At 58.3% G+C, this 17,761-nt stretch overlaps 1 protein-coding gene across 3 annotated transcripts; it reads right to left on the reverse strand.

Moving 5' to 3' along the window:
• Nucleotides 1-9,418: 9,418 nt before the first annotated feature.
• ARRDC2 (arrestin domain containing 2) lies at nt 9,419-16,834 on the reverse strand. 3 transcript variants are annotated; one of them, XM_060008075.1, is made up of 8 exons: nt 16,225-16,834; nt 12,974-13,040; nt 12,598-12,745; nt 11,965-12,067; nt 11,620-11,876; nt 11,310-11,472; nt 10,885-11,042; nt 9,419-10,599 (listed from the first exon to the last, which is right to left on the reverse strand). In XM_060008075.1, exons 1-8 carry the CDS (start codon nt 16,481-16,483, stop codon nt 10,546-10,548), a joined length of 1,209 nt encoding a protein of 402 aa, XP_059864058.1. In that variant the 5' UTR covers nt 16,484-16,834; the 3' UTR covers nt 9,419-10,545. The 3 variants fall into 3 exon arrangements, with proteins under 3 accessions (XP_059864058.1, XP_059864057.1, XP_059864056.1); XM_060008074.1 differs by lacking the exon at nt 16,225-16,834 and adding an exon at nt 13,132-13,538; XM_060008073.1 differs by lacking the exon at nt 16,225-16,834 and adding an exon at nt 13,132-13,538 and having other exon boundaries at nt 11,310-11,876.
• Between the last annotated feature and the right edge of the window lie 927 nt (nt 16,835-17,761).

The raw sequence follows: 17,761 nt of genomic DNA on the forward strand, positions 1-17,761 counted from the left end.
TTCCTCACTCTCACTCCTGGTGCTGGAAGCAGCTGAAGGAAAGGGGTCCCCAGAACCAGGGCCCTCTGCAAGCAGGAGGAACCCATCCCACCATCCGGATTCCGGCATCCGGAAGCAGGGTGGCTAGTCTCCTGTAAACAGCCAGTCTCATGTCACTGTAAACAGCTGGTGTCTAGAGTTGTCACAGTGCCCGAGTCTCAGTGTGACTGCCCTGTGACTCGATACCCTGCCGCCAGCCCCGTCACTGGATACTTGGTAAACAGGGTTCTGAGAATGGGTAGCAGCGCCCCATCTGGTCAGTACGGTGCTGGGGCCAGTGGCTGAGTCCGACTTAAACCCAGATCCTGACACCCATTAGCCATCCCGGCTGCTTTGTACTGATACTTTGTAAATATCCAGTCCTGATACCCGTTAACTTGTCAATGGTCAGACACTGTTAGTCATCAACCTGCCCTAATATTTCTTAGCTGGAGATCTGGAAGCACTTTAAACAGAGTTCTGATACTTTGTAAACAGTGAATCCTGATACTTTGTTAACCATCTAGCGCCTCATCAAGATGCTGGCAAACGGCAGCTCTGGCCAGACCTAGAAATGGCTTCCACACTTTTCCATGATTGAAGACATATACCAAAAGAAGACCATGTTGTGACCCATGAAAACTACATGAAATTCAAATTTTAGTGTCCACAAATAAAGTTTTATTGGGTTACAGTCACGCTCACTCATTTGAGTATTGTTTGTGGCTGCTTTCAAGTGAGCTGAATTGACTAGCTGCAACACACGCTGTATGGCCCGCAGAGCTGAGAATATTTATAATCCGGCCACTTATAGAAAAAGTTTGTTGACTCCTGATCTAAGCTCTCAGGCAGTGGCTGTTCCTTATGCTATGCTTAGTATCCTGTTAGTAGTCAGTGGTCCATGGTGTTCATGTACTGGGCCAACAACGAGTTCAATAGTTCCTGTTGTTCCTATACTGTGCAAACAGCGAGTTCAATGGTCCACGATGTTTGTATACCGTGCAAAGCATCCCTGTACTTTGTACGAGTCACATTAAGCGTGATGTGATGACACTCTGGGTGCAGTGACTATTTGGTCTCTGACAGCAGTTAATGTGTCCCGAGACTGTGTCAACAGTCAATACTGGGAAATGCAACCAAGATGAGACCAAAAGGGTGACTGAGAATTAGGCAAAGGAAAAAGGAAGGATCTTGGCACACTTGGGCAGGACCTTGAACCCTGCACCGAGGAGCTGGACTTCCTCTGGAAGGTGATGGTAAGGTATGGCCAGACTATGAGTAGAGGAGGGGCACACTCAGCCTGGACGTAGGGGCGGAACTTTTCCTGACCTTGGATTTCCCACTTGTGCTATGGGGCTGAGGAGGTCAAAATGAGGGCCATTCTAGGCTTGGAGTCTGGAAGGAAAGGGGGCTCCGGATCATGATGGGGAGGGTTTTATGAGAGGCCAGTGTGTGAATAACTGAGCAGGACCTTCTGCTCCACTCCCCTCCACCGCCGCAAACACCAAGCAGGCTCTGCGGGAGGGCAGCAACAAGGATGTGGAGGCCAGGGGTGAGGCTGGGGACTCTCCTTTAGGAGGACATGCTCTAGGTTCCTGCACTCTCCTTTGTTACTGCGTGTCCACTGGACACTCACTGCATGCTGCAGCCCTGCCCTCTCAGAGCTCCCATTACAGAGGGGAGGCAGAAGACGACAATGAACTCACCAATACGTCATAATTATGAATTGTCAGAAGCACAAGGGAAGGGCTGAGAGAGCGAACGAGGCAGCGCAGCTTCGGTCAGGGAGGCCGAGGGGCCTGCGAGAAAGGGATGTTTGAACTTAGACCTGGAGGAGGAGGTGAGCGTCTTGGGAGGAGTGAGGGAGGGCTCTCTGGATAGAAGGAACAGCAAGTGCAAAGGCCTTGAGGTGGGACTGAATCTGTTGTGATGGAAGCTGTGGGGGCTGGGCCACATGGGACGTCACAGGCTTTGGGGAGGGTGTAGAAGGGACGGGATCTGAGCCTTGTTTCATAGCCCCCATGGCTGCCCTGGGGCTGGGGCACTGAGACACCAGCAAGAAACCCCCACTGCACTAATGTCTCAGGTCCATTTCACAGATAAATCAGCCTGGCGCAGAGCTGATGTGAGCCAAGGCCAGGGGGGTTGAAGGCCTGGGTAAGGGAGTTTCCAGAACACAGGGGCCTCTGGGTGGAATGAAAAAATCTTGCCTGCCCTTCTAAACCACAGAGTTTGGCAGGTCCTGAGAGTGATAAGCCAGCAGGAGGCCCCTCCTGGGAATCAGGCATGGCGGGGGGGCCTGAGCCAGCTCCAGGAAGTTGGCATGTGAGAAACATGGTCCTGCACACCTGTCTGGGTGATGCTAGCCTCCTGAGAGGCCTCAGCTCTGACCTGTCTGGAGGGGATAGGCATGGCCAGACGTAAATGCCCTCAGCCTGTGAGGTCAGAACTGGGTTAGAGAAAAGGGGCATTGGAGATGGGGTTTTGAAGGATGAGTAGAAGTTTGAGAGCAAGAAAAAGGCATCCCAGGAACGTGACCTGCAGGAGGCCCCAGTTTGGCCCCATTTGGTCCCTGTGGCTGAGTAACCCTAGACTGTCCTGGACCCTTGGTTGTCTCCCACTTAATATGGGAAAGGACAAAGCCTCTTAGATCAGGCTAGCCCAGGTTTGAATCCAGGCTTTTCCACTTTCCCGGTGACTCTGGGTGAGTGAGGCCACACCAAGATTGGCCCCAGGTTACAGGAAAATAAACTGAGGCTTATAGAGTGAGGCCACTCATCCATCCTAAGATGCAGAGAGAAGTGGCCGAAGCTGGGGCCTGTGGTCAGGACTTAGGGGAGGAGAGGAAGACAGTTGCAACAGAATCAGGAGAGGGGTGTCTTGCCCCAGGCCAGTGTCCTGAGGCCTGAGAGATGGAGAGGAGGGGAAGGAAGAGTAGGTTGGCAGTTGGCATAGCAGGTGCAAAGGCCCTGAGGCAGGAACATATTTGGCAGTCTCCAGGAACAGCAAGGAGGCAGGTGAGCCAGGAGCTGACGTGTGAGGGGCAGATGAAAGGAAAGGAGGGCAGAGCAGTCACAGGGGCTCTGCAGGGCCTTGGGGACCAGGAGGAGCCATAGTGCGTTTGGAGCAGGGAAGAGAGGGAACCCAGAGTGACCACTGGCAGCTGAATCAGGGCTTACCTGGGGATTCAGAGTCCTGGGGAGTGTCGCATAGGCTCCTATCTGTCAGCCCGTATTGGCACAAGCCAGTATATTCCAGTACAAGTTAGCGCTTACCAGGGCACACCAGTACCCACTGCTGACAGACACCCAGCCTAACACCTGGACCCAGACTTGCAGATGCACCAATGAGCCCGCATCTGCTTCCTGAATTGACTGAGATGCGTACCACATTCAAGTACATAACACTTGTGTGCATGCGCCTCTGGGCAACTCCGCAGACAAGGCAGACACACAAACACACGCACACGCTGGTGGTTCCACCTATTTCCAGGCCGTCTGCAAACACACATGTGTGTGAGCACACCCCCCAGACTGAGTCACTAGGAGGTTCAGGAAGCACTGCTGGGGGCTCCCTTGAGAACTGGCTTCCTGTTTTCAAAGAGGCTGGGAACTGCTGGTGGAATGTTCTGGACAGGCCCAGCCCTTCCCCTACTGCCTCAGCACCCCTCCCCCCATCTAGCTCCACAGATCCTGCACCCCCTCTGTACCCCAGTACTGACCCTGTCCTACAGTAAGGTCAGACTCCAGATCAGGAAACTGAGGTTCAGAGAGGTACAGCCACTAGCCCAAGTTCACACAGGAAGGAAGAGGTGGTGCCTGGAGTCCAGACCCTGAGCTCTAGCCTGCCTCCCTCTGGAGCACCATTCCCGGGGCCCAGGATTCACAGCTAGGGAATTGCCCCTTTCTGCCTGGACTGTGGCCCAGCTCCTCCTGGCTCCTGGGGCCATGCCCATGCAACCGCAGGCTCTCCTGCCCCCTGAATCCAATCCCCCCATTCACCACCCACTCTACCCATCCCATCCTCTGTGTCTCCAAAAGGAGGGCCACCTACGTCACAAACATTAATGGAGCTTCAGCAGCTAACGAAGCAGAACTGGCCTCACCCTCTAGGGGTTGGTGAAGGTGGGGGAGGACCCAGCCCAGGAGCAAATAAACAAACATCTGCAGCTGTCCCCTCTATGCTCCAGCCCCACAGAGCCACTGGGATGACTGAGGACATGCTTGGCTCTCTTTTGTCTGCTGGGTTGCACAGGCTGTTCCCTCTGCCTGGAATGCTCTTCTCTAGTTCCCCAGTGAACTCCTCTTCATCCATCAAAGCCCCAACTCCAGTGTCCTCTCCTCCTGGAAGCCCTCCCAGGACCCTCCAGCCCTCATCCTTCCCTCTGGCCCCACCCTGACTTCACAGGGTGTGGGGGGTATTTGTGGACTCCACCATAATGCCTCCGGACTCTGTTCTGCTGTCTTTGTCATGGTGGCAAAGATGGTCACTAACATCACCTCCAGGGAGTCCCCAAACTCCCACAGTGATCGGCCCAGCCAGAGTCACATGCCCATCCCTGAACCAGTCCCTGGTTCTGTGGTAAGAAAAAGCTCTGATTGGCCAGACCTGGTCACATGTCCACATCTGGAAGCAGGAAGTGGACCTGGCTCCTTTTCTTTTCTTTTATGTATTTATTTATTTTTGGCTCTGTTGGGTCTTCGTTGCTGTGCGCGGGCTTTCTCTAGTTGCAGCGAGTGGGGGCTACTCTTCATTGTGGTGCGCGGGCTTCTCACTGCGGTGGCTTCTCTTGTTGTGGAGCGCGGGCTCTAGGCACGTGGGCTTCTGTAGTTGTGGCGCACGGGCTTAGTTGCTCCGCGGCGTGTGGGATCCTCCCTGACCAGAGATCGAACCCGTGTCCCCTGCATTGGCAGGTGGATTCCTAACCACTGGCCACTGGGGAAGTCCAACCCGGTCCCTTTTGCCCACCAAAAGGTGTTCGGGGAGAGTAGGTGCCCTAAAGACCCTTTTACCAAGGACTTAGGGGTCCCCTGCCCGCTCAATCCTGGCTGGGGGGCCTTGGGCCAAATCACCTGCTCTCTTTGCCTCAGTTTCCCCACCTGTGAATCGGGCTCAGCATGGCTGAGGTGTTGGAGCACAGAGGGGCCACCCAGGCACTCCCCAACCCCCCCACCATCCAGAGGTCCAGTTTACCATGCACCTCCTTCCCCCATCTTTTCATGTTGCTCTCTGTGATTCCCCCCCGAGACGGGGCAGCACGACGTGGCAGGCACTGATGGCCACCAGTTGAGTCACCACTTCCTCCTGGCCCCTTGCCCAGGCTGACGCTTTCTGGGGGCTTTCCTGGCCTTACCCGAACATCAAAAACAAGGTTGGGGATGACTCCCGGGTTGGGGAAGCGAGGGCAGAAGCGCGTGTGGACAAGACTGCGTACACCTTGGCATGGGTTCAAATCCCACGTCCTATCCCCACCTGTAGAGAGGCCATAACCTTCTCAGAGTTGGGGGACTCCACACGTGAACACCCCACAGACCCTCAAGCCATGGGTGCCCTGCGCTGGGATGAGCATGGTCATTGTTGTCGTACCTGTTTGGACAGGTGTCAGAGGGCATGTGGGTCTGTTAGTGGTTTCTGGGTTGCGTGTGCCCGAGTTTGCGGGCCCGTTTCTGTGTCTGCACGTGTGTGTGCATCATGGCTGGCCCTGTGTGTACAGCCCAGAGAGCTTAAAAGACAGACCCAGCCCCTTGCTGAGAAAAAGGTGCATCTGGTGGTGCAGGGAACTCCCTGGACAAAGGTGGGAGGGCTGGGAGACTCCTGGTATGGGGGAGAGGGCGTGGGAAACAGCAGCGGGGGCGGCAGGGTCAGAAGGAGGCAGAGGCTGGGGTAGATCAGGCAGGCTGAGGGGTTGGGGAGCCGTGTGTGTGAGCCTGGGAGGCTCTGGCTCTCTTCAATTCTAAAATAGTCACCAAGCGCCTACTACGTGTGCCCAGTGCTGCGGATATAGTGGGGCCCTGGGGTAATAGACACGTAAATCAAACATGTAAGTATGGGACTTCCCTGCTGGTTCAGTGGTTAAGACTCCACAAGCTTCCACTGCAGGGGGCACGGGTTTGATCCCTGGTCGGGGAACTAAGATCCAACTGAGGAGACTCTCTGATCTAGGGACAGGGAGGTCCACAAGGGAGACGTCCTGGGGAGAGGAGCTCCAGGTGGAAGGCTCAGCAGGTGCAAAGTTCCTGAGGTGGGGATGAGCTGGCCGAGGGTCCCATTCAGGAAGATCTAAGCCCAGAGAAAGGAGGGGAGGCGGCAGGCGGCAGCGCTGGTGGGGAGCAGGGTCACCGGGACGGGCTGTCCTGTAACTGGAGCCAGGCAGGAACACATCTGCCCGCCCGCCCGCCCTGCCCCAGCGCTCCCTGCTCAGGACAGAATGTGCTGGGAGGAGAGGCTGGTGGTGGCTGAGCCTGGTGGCTGGAGCAGGGCGGCTGGAGGATTCCTGAACAGCAGCCCGGCTGGGCTTGTTGCCAGTGAGGGTAGAAAACAAGCAGCAGGCGCCCTGCCTGCCTGTCACCCCATGCCCCAGGCTTGGCCCGGCCAGGGCAGGAGACAGAGACGGTGAAAGAGTCAGAGACTGAGAGAGATGGAGAGATGGTGACCAAGAGAGATGGTGAGCGAGACACACAGAGATGCAGAGATGGTATGTCAGAGACAGGAGGAGATAGAGGATACGAGAGAGACAATGACAGAGAAACAGCCAAAGAGACAGTGAGAGAGCAACGTGAGGCGGAGATGGGGGAGGCAAAGATGGTGAGACAGAGAGACAGTAGTGAGAGACAGAGAACTGGCATTGACTCTGAACGGGTGACAGGTCTGATTCTAGGGGGTCCTGGGAAAAAGCGTGAGGCAGTGACACTCCCACCCCCATCAGAGTCTTTGTTCACACCAGAGTAGATGGGAAGTCCCTTCCAGTCACTCATACGTGCTGTGTGCTGGGTCCAGGGACACAGCCCTGACCCAGCCCCACCCTCAAGGTCTCAGACAAACAAGTGAATATCTAAATACGAATTTCAGAGACTGATGAAGGCTATGAAAACAATAGGACAGGGGGATAGGGGAGGGAGTGATGAGGGGTGGTGACTTTAGGTTGGGGTATCCCTGACAAGATAAGGCTGGTGGGTAAAGAGGAGCCAGCTATAGGGAAGAGCCTTTCAGCAGAGGGAACCGCATGTGCGAAGGCCCTGAGGTGGGAACCAGCTTGGGGTGTTTGAGTAGCAGCCAGGGATGGAGGGGGAGCTGGAGGGAGAGGTGGGTGGGTGGTCTTAGGGGACCAAGGAGGGGAGGGATTTTATCTTAGAAGAACATTTGGCCACCCTTCTCTACACTCTGTGGGCCCCTCTCTATGTTCAGGGAGTTCCCCAAATTCTGGGCTGCCTGGGCCAGCTCCATCCTGGTGGTCATTTATCTGAACCAGAAAAATCTGCCTCCTTTAGGGATCAGGTTCCAGACAGTTGCAGACGCAGGAGTCCTGGGGTCATGAGGTGGCTTGTCCTCCCAAGCCCCCTGGGGGAACCTTTCATAGAACTGTACCCACACCCGCTAATGCAATAAACACCTAAGACTCTTCTCAGTTTGGGAACATGGATCTGGAAACTGGGATCTGTGTCTCCCACAATCCAGCTGAGGGGAAACTCAGCCCCTCCTGAGGCTGCCGTCTTGGATCTGGGTGACTGTGTTAAGGGAACATCTCCTCTCTGCTGCCAGGCCCCAAGGAACCCCAAGTCTGACAAGCTCCAAGCTTGATGGCAGACCAGCGGCCCAGGGTGGATGGAACTAGGAGGGCTGGGTGAACCCCACGACTAGGAATCACTGGGAATCAGCGCCCAAATTTAGACTGGTGGAGAGGAGGTGCTCCAGAGTCTCAGATGGAGAAACTGAGGCTCAGAAACGAGTGACCGGCCCATCATCACACAGAGAGCAAAGCCTGACCCCAGAGCTCCCAGTGTCCACCCCTTGTCTCTGCCCTTCAGCCCTGCCCATGGCCACTCTGGGCTGCTAGTTAATTTTCACTACCTTGGGCAGGCTGGTGGGCAAAGCCAGGGCTCTCAGAGGGTGGTCTAATTGGGCCCCGCCCATATGGGTGTGGCCTAGGGTCTGGGGTGGAGCCCAGGCTGTCAGGGAGTGTCACGTGGGTGTCACATGGCCTGTAGGGTATGGATTCCAGAGTTCCAGGGGCAGTTTTTTGTTGTTGTTTTCTTGCGGTATGCGGGCCTCTCACTGTTGTGGCCTCTCCCGTTGCGGAGCACAGGCTCCGGATGCGCAGGCTCAGCGGCCACGGCTCACGGGCCCAGCCGCCCCGCGGCACGCGGGATCCTCCCGGACCGGGACACGAACCCTGCGTCCCCTGCATCGGCAGGCGGACTCTCAACCACTGCGCCACCAGGGAAGCCCCAGGGGCAGTTTTGAGTGGCAGCTCCATCAGTCCTTACTGTGAGACCCTGGGCGAGTTACCTCATTCCGTTAGACTCACTTTCCCCACCTGCAACTCCAGAAATATGACAACCTCCACACCGCCAGGGCTGCCTTAAAGTGCTGTGAGTATTCAAACCAACCCTCGTACAAGCACGACCACAGCAGCGTGAGCCACAACCACTAGGAGGTGGGAACGACCCAAATGTCCATCAACAGGGTGTGAGTGGATAAATAAAATGTCGTTCGTCTACACAATGGAATATCATTTGGCCATAAAAGGACTGAAGCACTGCGTCATGCTGCAACAAAAGGGGTTGAACCTCCAAATATGCTAAGCGAAAGAAGCCAGACGCAAAAGGCCGCGTATCCTGCGATGCCATCTACACGAAATGTCCAGAACCGGCAAATCCAGCGACAGAAAGCCGATTAGTGGCTGCCTGGCGCTAAGGGAGGGGGAATAGGGGCTGCTCATGGGGACAGGATCTCCTTAGCAGCTGATGAAAATGTTCTAGAACTAGCTAGAGGTGATGGTGGCCCAACACTGGAAAGGGATGCCAGGGAATTGTACACTTTCCGATGGCGTATGAATTGAACCACAGTAAAAGCAAAACCAGCCCAGACTGCATAGATAGGCAGGCTCCTCCTGCCTTTGGCACCTCTCTGCCCCCTCATCTCCATTCTGTGGGGACAGATGAGGCCTCTGCCTGCCCTCCACCATCCACGGTCCCAGCCTCTGCTACTGCACGAGGTGAACGCATCCGGCGCCAGCCCGAGCTGTCTCCCTATGTGTCCCTGGGTCTCACCTTCACCTTCTGGACAATGGGCCCCTCAACCCTCCTCAGCCTGGAATTCCATCTGAGATCCAGACTCAAGATGGTGGACGAGGCCACCCCAGGTTCCTTGGCACCTGAGGGCAATAAACCACTAAGCACAGTCTCTTCCTCCGTGCTTTTATTTTTAAAAAATAATTGTACAAAAGAGAACGATTTAAGGCTTAACGGAAATGCAGAGTCCCAGGCGAGGGTCCTGCCTCAGCCTGGGCTGGGACTCTGCACTTGGGGGCTTGTCCAGCTGCCCCATTATGTTTTGTCCCTCCAGGACACAGGGGGTGCCCAGAAGAAGCACACTGGCCCTGCTGTGTCACCCCAGGCTGACCTCTGTCCCCGCAGCCTGGTTTAATGCTCTGCTGTCCCCGTCTTGAAATTCTGAATTCTTGAACAAGGGGCCCCACATCTTCATTTTGCAAGTGATGGAGCTGGTCTTGTCTGTCCCACTCCGAACCTGGGTTTCTCGGGCCATACAATACCCAGACAGCTCTCACGTCCTGGAGTGTGTGGAGGGGCCCCCAAGAAGCCTAGCCTGGGCCAAGAATCTCTGGCTTTCAAAGGTTTCGAAGGCTGGAGTCGCTGCCCTTGTTGCCCTGTTGCCCCACACAGCTCTGATAACCTGCTACCCTGAATGCCTCATTCCTGGGCCCTCTCGCCTGCCGGACCTTGCAGTGTGGCCTCGACAGAGGCACTTGCTCTCTGAGCCCCAGTTCTAAGATGAAGGGGGCGGTCTCCACACATCACTCGGCTCTGACCTTCTTCGACTTTTCCTTCCCCTTGCTTGCCTGCCCTCTGAGCTCTTATTCATGCACCAAAGCCTCAGCTAAAATGCTCTTTCCTCCAGGAAGCCTTCCTGCTCCCCCTTTGGACTCTCCCAGCTCTTGGTCCCTTCCTCTGGTCCTGTGGGCCTGGAAGTATTTATGTCTGGCTCTGTCTCTCCCAGACTGGAGGCTTCTGGGGGACCACAGGCTGGCAAAGACAGGTTGAACAGTCTCTCAGATCTTATGGTGGGCATTTGATACCTTATGAGAACCAGTCCAGAGATGTCAGACTCCAGACTGGCTCTTCCTCTGCTCTGTGTGATGCTGGAATGGCCCTGCCCCATTCTGAGACTCGGTTTCCCCAACTTCAGTGCAGTCAGGCTGGTCTGTTCTTGACCCAGCCACTCCTCACTCATGTCCACGCTGATGGAAGCATGTGTACAGCCTCATCCCTTGAAGTTTCCACTTGCCACTCAGCAGGTCATGCAGCGGGGCCTCACGGCCTCTGAGGGTGGGTTTGGATCCTCCTGCGGGGGGGGGGTGGGTGGGGAGGAAACGATCCCATCAAGTCTCAGGAGGCCCTGGAGGCTCAGAAACACCCCTCCCCACCCTCCTCATCTCCACTCCCACACTTGGCCCGGGGGTGACACCCAGGAACAGACTAAGGTGCAAGGCGGGTTCAGGCCCTCGCACCTGTATGGGGATGTATAGGAGTTCCATCATTACTTAAAACTCATCTGTGGCTCTCTACCCTCATCTTGGCTCCCAGGGCCTGGAGAGCCACAGGGGCTTCTTGAACCCCCCAAGCTCACCTCAGAGTACAGGGGTGGCGGGCGGTAGCGGAACTCCTGGATGTAGGCAAAGAAGGGGCCTTCAGCACCCATGTCAGGGTCCTGCAGTAGTCGGAAGGGGCTCTGCTCCACGGCCGCCACCTCCTCATCGGCCACCACATCCGAGTACTCGGGAGGTGCTGGAATCGACAGACAGGGTGGTGAGGCTGGTAGAGGAGGCGGGCAGCCCCAGAATTGGGGACAATGGCTGGGAGCTGGCTTGTGCCAGTTCCGGGGCTGCTGAGCTGTGTGCCCTTGGATTGGGATCCTGGGGGAATTCATACTCCCAACATGACTGTTACTGAGCACTTTTACAGATGGGGGCATCGAGGCTGGGGGAGGGAGAGTCAGCCGGGCACCTGCCTCTCTGCCCACCCATGCCCCTCACAGCAGGATGGAGAGCTCACCTTCAGGTCGCTCTGGCAGGACGCCCAGTCCCCAGTCCAGCAGGAAGCTGGCATGGCTGCCCACGCTGGACGAGCGGCTGCCGAAAGGATGCAGAGGAATGGTGCCGATGACCAGCGGCAGCTCCAGGAGCAGCTTGGATGAGCCCGGGATGTCCACGCAGACCTGGAGGAAGGAGCCGTGATAGAGGGTGCCCAGGCAGCCTCGGCCACACACTCCTTCTATGGCAGGAGGTCTTGGTGGGGGGCGGGGGGAACCCCAGCCTGGAGGACAGAGCAGACGCAGCCACCCCAGCCCCCGAGGATACTCTACCTTGAGGGTGTAGTCCACATGTAGCACGCGGCAGTGCAGAATAGAAGGACCCACAGGAGGGATCCGCAGCGCCCGGCCCTGCCACAGTGCCCGCCGCCCAGGGCCCACAGGCTCCCCTGAGAGACTAGCCACCACTGCTCGTTTCTGTTTGCGGGCACCTCGCGCCATGAAGGTCTGTGTCTGGACCACGGCCGCCCGTGGCAGTACTGGGCGCGTGGAGCCGTTGTCGATCTCGGCAAAGACGGGGATCACCTCACCTGTAGGGTGGGACAGCAGGGCCTCAGTTTCCCCACCTGCAACCCTGACACGGACCTTCTTCCCAATCCAGCCCCTCCCACCTGCTACCTGGTGTGTAGCCCTTGCGGTCGATCTTGGCTGAGAGAGAGACAAGGCCACGGTTACTGTACCAGGATCGGGCGATCTTCTCCCGAGCTCCCGCTTGAGGGGCCTTGTGGGGTGGAGGGAAAGGACATAACATGCATCCCATTGTGCCAACCACAGACCCCCTGAAGCCTCTAAACCACCCTCAGCTGAAGGAGGATTTGGGGCAGGGCCTAGTATCCTGGTTTCCTTTTAACAATCTAGAAACTATTTGTAGAATGGATCCAGGAATATGACTCATCTCGTTAAACTGAAAACGAAGTGAACAAGCCAAGCACTTAGTGCGTAATGAGCGCTTAGTAAGCCATTATTATTGCAAGCTCTGACTGAGTCCCGTTTCATGGAGGAGGCACAGGAGGCTCAGAGAAGGTGAGACACTCAGCCAGAAACACACAGCCAACTGGTGCTCCTGGGACTTGCACCTGGCTCCACTGGACTCCACAGGCATTCCCATGCCTACCTCCCCCACTGCCTCCCTCCCTGCCAGGGCTCAGCTGTGACCCCCACTTTGAGAAGGGAGTGAGGAGCCAGTCACCAAATAGCCAGGACCCTGCCTGTGATGCTCCCATCCTACCTTCCCCAAGGGCAGCAACTCACCAGCAGAGCTGGTGTGTTGATGTCCACAGGCTCGATAACAGTAAACACTTTCCTTGCCCGGCGGGCAGGGACCCAGGGCCGGTGCAGGGTGGCTTTGATGCAGTATCGGACACTGCCGTGTTTGCCTTCAAATGAAGTCACTAGCGTCCTGGGGGTGGAGGGAAGGGGCTTCAGTGGGTGAGATCCACAGACTCCCGGGTGGGAGATTCCCAAAGACTTACGGGGATGAGAGACACGAGGCACTCCTGGGCACCCCCCCCCCGGGAGACAATCTTGCGGCTCGGGGGTCCCCAGATACCGAGCAGTGGAGTCCCAAACCTGGAAGGGGCTGCAGACTTAGGGACTCCCCTGCAATCCTCCACCCCATTTGACTTACGGTGGCAGCTGGAAGCTGAATGGGAACTCATGGCGTCCAGGAGGCAGCGTTGTGATCCCTCCGGTGTCTGCAGGTAGGAGCAAGAAGGGGAGGCTCAGTGGCTGTGAGGGGCTCCCGGAGCGCGCAGCACGCGCCGTGCAGGGGTCCCCAGGTGGTACCTGGCGCGAGTAGTGTGGCATGGTGGCTCACAACCTCCACGCGCTCGCTGTAGCTCTGCGTGTACGCGGTGCTCGAGCCCGCGCTGCGCGACTCGGTCCAGTGTACGTGGGCGCGACCCCGCGCGCGCAGCTTCAGGGCACCCACGCGCGCCGGGCCCGCCAGCTCCAGCAGCACCCGGCCGGCCACCGCCTGGCCGCCGCTGAACACGGGCTCGGCGCCTGCGTTCGCACCATCCAGTTGCACCACGAAGGCCTTCACCTTGTCGAACAGCATCGCGGCTGGGATACGAACTCGCGGCGCCCGGTCCCTGGCTTCGAACCCGCGACGCGGAGGCGCGAGATGCGGACGCTGCAGCCTGAGAACGCAAACCCACCACGCGCGCGCAGGCGCACTCGCTGATCGAGCCAGAAACTCCTCACTGCCTGCGCCGGCGCCGCATTTATACGGCAGGGAGGGGCGGAGCGAGACGCAGGTCCCGCCCTCGGAGAGGAATACACCAATGGCGCGGCGAAAGGCGTGGCCCCGCCCACGCGTGGAGCAAAATAACAAACGCCCCGGCTCGCGACCCGCTGCCCTCTACCCTAGTGGACCCTGGTGTGAGGCTGAAGCACTGCGGGACAGAGCAAGTATCTCAGACTCCGGGGGTCAAGAGGAAGAACTGAGGCCTGGAGGACTCGGGCCTGAGGTCACCCAGCAAGATCATACTGCCGTCGGTTTAATCATCAACCGGCCGCCAATTGCAGACGTGACTCGATGCACGTCCAGCCCGATCTGGAGGGGTGTGTTAACAGCCAGGCCCCAATCGAGGCCCTGAAAGCCTAGGACTAACTACCTCGGGCCTCAGTCTCCCCCGCTCTGTGCAATGGGGGAGGGAGGAAGAAGTGGATGGGGCCTCCCTCCACTCGGGCGCCTACTGCCCCCTCCTCTGATTTGAAACCCGCTCAGCTGGCTGACCCGGGCTAGTGACAACCACTTGGAACCTGAGTTTCCACGTTTGTAGAGCCAGAAGAAAATCATTCCCGACCTCAGAGGGTTGTGCATGAATCACGGTGTAGCCCCTACTCGACCCCTCCCAGAGCCTCTCTCCCGAGTCATCAGCCCGCTCCTGACACACTGCCACTCGGCTGCGCCTCAGCGCTTTGGCCGCGACGTTCCTTTCCAAACTTTCAGCACCTGCCCTCCCTCCTCCGCCTCCGCAAACTCCTACTTGTCCTCTAGGCCTAGCTCTTCCCCTCACAGACAGAGCCGAGTACCGGGGAAGCTCACGGAATCCCCTGATTCAAGGCTGTGGTGTGCCTTTGGGGCGGTAACCCGTCTCTGGACCTCAGTCTCCTCGGAGAAGAACCACATACACGGTTTCCTAGTTGGGAGCTCACTGATCGCGATTTGCGGAGCGCCTGCGCCCTCTGGTGACAGAGGGATGCACTGCTGCTTGAACCCACCCCCTAGTTTGGCCATCCCCTTTGAGTCTGGCTCAGGCCACACCGGGACCCCCTGAGGCCAAGGCACACCCAGCGGGCCGGCGGCCATAAACGGACACAACCAATCAGTGATAGGGGTAAGGGCAGGCCGGAAGAGAGGGGTAGAGGCTGTCCACTCAGTGATCACCCTGGGGGGGGGGGTACCCGGAGGAGGGGGCTCTGGGGCTGAAATAAGGGGCCGGGACCTTCTCCCAGGGCCAAAGAGAGCCTAGAAAGAGGACAAGAGGCTATAAGCCCAGGAGGAGGTGGGGAATGGAGTGACCCTGGGGGGATGGGAAGGCTCTTTCTTTCGGGTTTTTTGTTTTGTTTTTTCTTTTGGCCAAACCAAACTCAGCTCGAGGGATCTTAGTTCCCCAACCAGGATGGAACCCGCGCCCCCTGCAGTGGAAGCCCAGAGTCTTAACCACTGGACGGCCAGGGTAGTCCCAGGAAGGCTCATTCTGAGCCAGTGCCCTCAGTCCGCTTCACAGATGGGTCCCCAGAGGCCCAGAGAGGGGCAGGGCCTCACTAGAGGTCACAAAGCAACTCCACAAGCTTCACCCCTCCAGTATCTTAAGGAAGCTACCAGTGAGTGGGACCAGGAGGACTGTAGGGTGAGACCAGCCCCAATTTCCCTCGAGTCACAGGGAAAGGGAAATGACTACAGGGCCCCTTCCTGCCTCACCCCTTGCCGGCTATGCCTCGGTTTCCACAGCTGCTCAGGCAAGAGTCCCCACACCTGGGGGCCGTTGGGACAAGTTTGCAAGCCTGTAGGCAAAGCATCTAGTGTGTGCACTGATGGAAAAAAAGGGGGCTGCGGGTGGGGAGCCAGGTTCGAGCTGCTTCCTGCTTCCGCCCATCTTGCAGATGGGTATGGTGAGGTCTGCCTTCCCCAAGAGGAGGTGGCCAGGGCAGCCCAGAGAGGCCAACACCCTCCTCAGCCACATAGCACGGTGCTGGGGCACAGACTTACTCTTTCTGTTGGCCCTGTTCTGCTCCCGACTGGCTGTATGGCCTGAGGGTGGGGGACTGAGGTTCAGAGCAAGGTAGGGACATGCCCAACACCTAAGACTCCCAGCCTGATGTGACCCCACCCCAAGTCTTCTCCCTGCCTGGGATGCAGTCCCACCCGCTCACCTGCAAACACCACCAGAACCCCCAACCTAGCGAACAACCCTTCCTGTAAAAACTGGTAAGGGGCACTGGCAGAGCGTGAGACAGGGGCCTTCTCTGGGAATCAGAGACACCAGGCCTGGGGCTAACGTGGCATCCTAGGGTCCAGAGAGGAGGAACTCCCAGTTCCACCAAGGGATTCCCCCCAGACTCCATATGGGGGGGTCTCCCCCACAGCATAGCCTCTAGGTCGAGGGCATCCCGGCTCTGGAGGCGGGGGGGCGCGCCCAGACCCTAGGAGGAGTTCCTGGAAAAGAGGGTTTTGGAGGGGGGTAAGTAGGTGGGTGTCCCACCCTGTAGGAGGGTCCACAACCTGAGGAGGAGGTCTCCACATCTTGAGAAGGGTCACCCGACCACACAGCCTCTAAGTTGAAAGGCTGGCTTTGGAGAGGGGCGCCCAGACCTGGGTAGAGGGTCCCGGAGGATCCTGGCTCGGGGTGGGGGGGATGAGCGGCTCACCTAGGAGCAGCAGCTGCCGCCGCCGCAGGTATGTCTCGGCGGCCGCGTAGTCGCTGGACACCGCATTTACACCCACGCTTCGGCCCTCGAGCCAGTGGGTGACCGCCCCGCCGTGCGCCGCCACCTCGAGAGCTGTCACCCGCAGCGGTGACGCTGCCTCTAGCAGCACCCGGCCGCACAGGCGCTCCCCGCCGCGGTACGCGCCGCACGGGTCCCGCGCCAGCTCCAGCGCGAAGCTGCGCACGCCCCCCGGGCGCATGGCTCGGGCCGGGGCGCACGGCTGGGCTGCCGCACCCGGCGCGGGCCCGCCGGGCACCCGGCGACCAGGCGCACAGCTGGGGCGCGTCTGCAGACCTCCCTGGTCTCAGCGTTGGTCTTCGCCGCACCGGGCGCCCCCCGATCGTTCTCTTGCTTCTGCGAACTTTGTGCGGGCGCCGCCGTACCCGGCCGGCGCGTACTTGGCGGACTTCCTGGTCCTCCGCGTCGGCCCCCGTGACGCGCTCGGGCCTCCGGGGACGTGCCGCCCGCGTGTCCGTGCGGCTGACTTTGCTACCCCCAGGGCGGGGCGGGCCCTGTTTTTTTGAGTCAGAGGCGGGCGGGGGCGGCTGTGGCTGGCGCGGAGCGGAGGCAGCCACCGGGCTCTGTGTTGTGGACTCATTCGTCCCCTACACGGCACCTTTGGACCGGGCGCCGCCCCAGCCTCCATCTGGTTGTTCCGCAAACACACCAAGCTCGGGTCTTGCTTCTTAGCCTTTGCACTGGCTGTCGCTGCTAGGAACGCCCTTCCCCAGATCTGCTCTCCACCCACCCACGCCCAAATGTCACCAGAGTCATTCTCTGGACTTATTTCTTTACGGCTCTGGTCGCTGTGTTTGTGACCGCTGTGTGTTTACTATGCCTCCTCCGTCAGACTGGGTGCTCCCAAGGGTGAACACTGTGCCCTATTTTCGGCATCCAATCTTACAGAAGAGGAAACTGAGGCCCCCAGAGGGGCAGCCACCGCCTAGAGGCATCCACCGGTGTCAGAGTCAGGACTCGAACTCACATCTGACCACAGCCCACTGACACCTCCCCAGACCCTTCTTGCTCTTGTGCCCCACCTATCACTTCCAGCCAGGTGGCCCATGGCCTTATCGGAGGCTGCCAGAGCCTGGGCTCTCAGCTGGACCCAGATTAGCCTCCCTCTCCACCCAGGGCCCAGCATCTGCCTGCCTCCCCCACCTGACTCCAGCACTCCGAGCCCAAGGCCTGGAGGGACCCTTTGATTCTACTTATGTCTAGAACCTTCCCCTCCATCCTGCCCCAGAGGGGCCCCTCAAACGCCAGGATCACACCACTCCCCTCCCCACGGAGTGCCCTCCACCAAGTCCATTCTTCCCTTTGGCCTATGGACCCCTGAGTTTAAATCCTGGCTCACCCCTCCCTCCTCACTCTGTAGCCCCAGGCAGGTGGCTTGACTCCTCTGAGTCTCCCCATCCTACCCTGCTCAGGTTCTGGTGAAGAGTCAGTGTGATAATTTACATTACATTGCCTGTAT

The sequence above is a fragment of the Delphinus delphis genome, chromosome 3, assembly GCF_949987515.2.
Source record: "Delphinus delphis chromosome 3, mDelDel1.2, whole genome shotgun sequence".
In the NCBI taxonomy this organism is placed as follows: domain Eukaryota; kingdom Metazoa; phylum Chordata; class Mammalia; order Artiodactyla; family Delphinidae; genus Delphinus; species Delphinus delphis.

What these genes read in the sequence shown, in the direction of transcription:
- ARRDC2 (XM_060008073.1), bottom strand. Translation starts at nt 13,405, where the DNA reads ATGCTGTTCGACAAGGTGAAGGCCTTCGTGGTGCAACTGGATGGTGCG. An exon ending in CCGCAAGGGCTACACACCAG is followed by an intron (nt 11,877 to 11,964) that starts GTAGCAGGTGGG and finishes CCCACCCTACAG; the next exon opens with GTGAGGTGATCCCCGTCTTT. An exon ending in CCTGCCAGAGCGACCTGAAG is followed by an intron (nt 11,043 to 11,309) that starts GTGAGCTCTCCA and finishes TGTCGATTCCAG; the next exon opens with CACCTCCCGAGTACTCGGAT.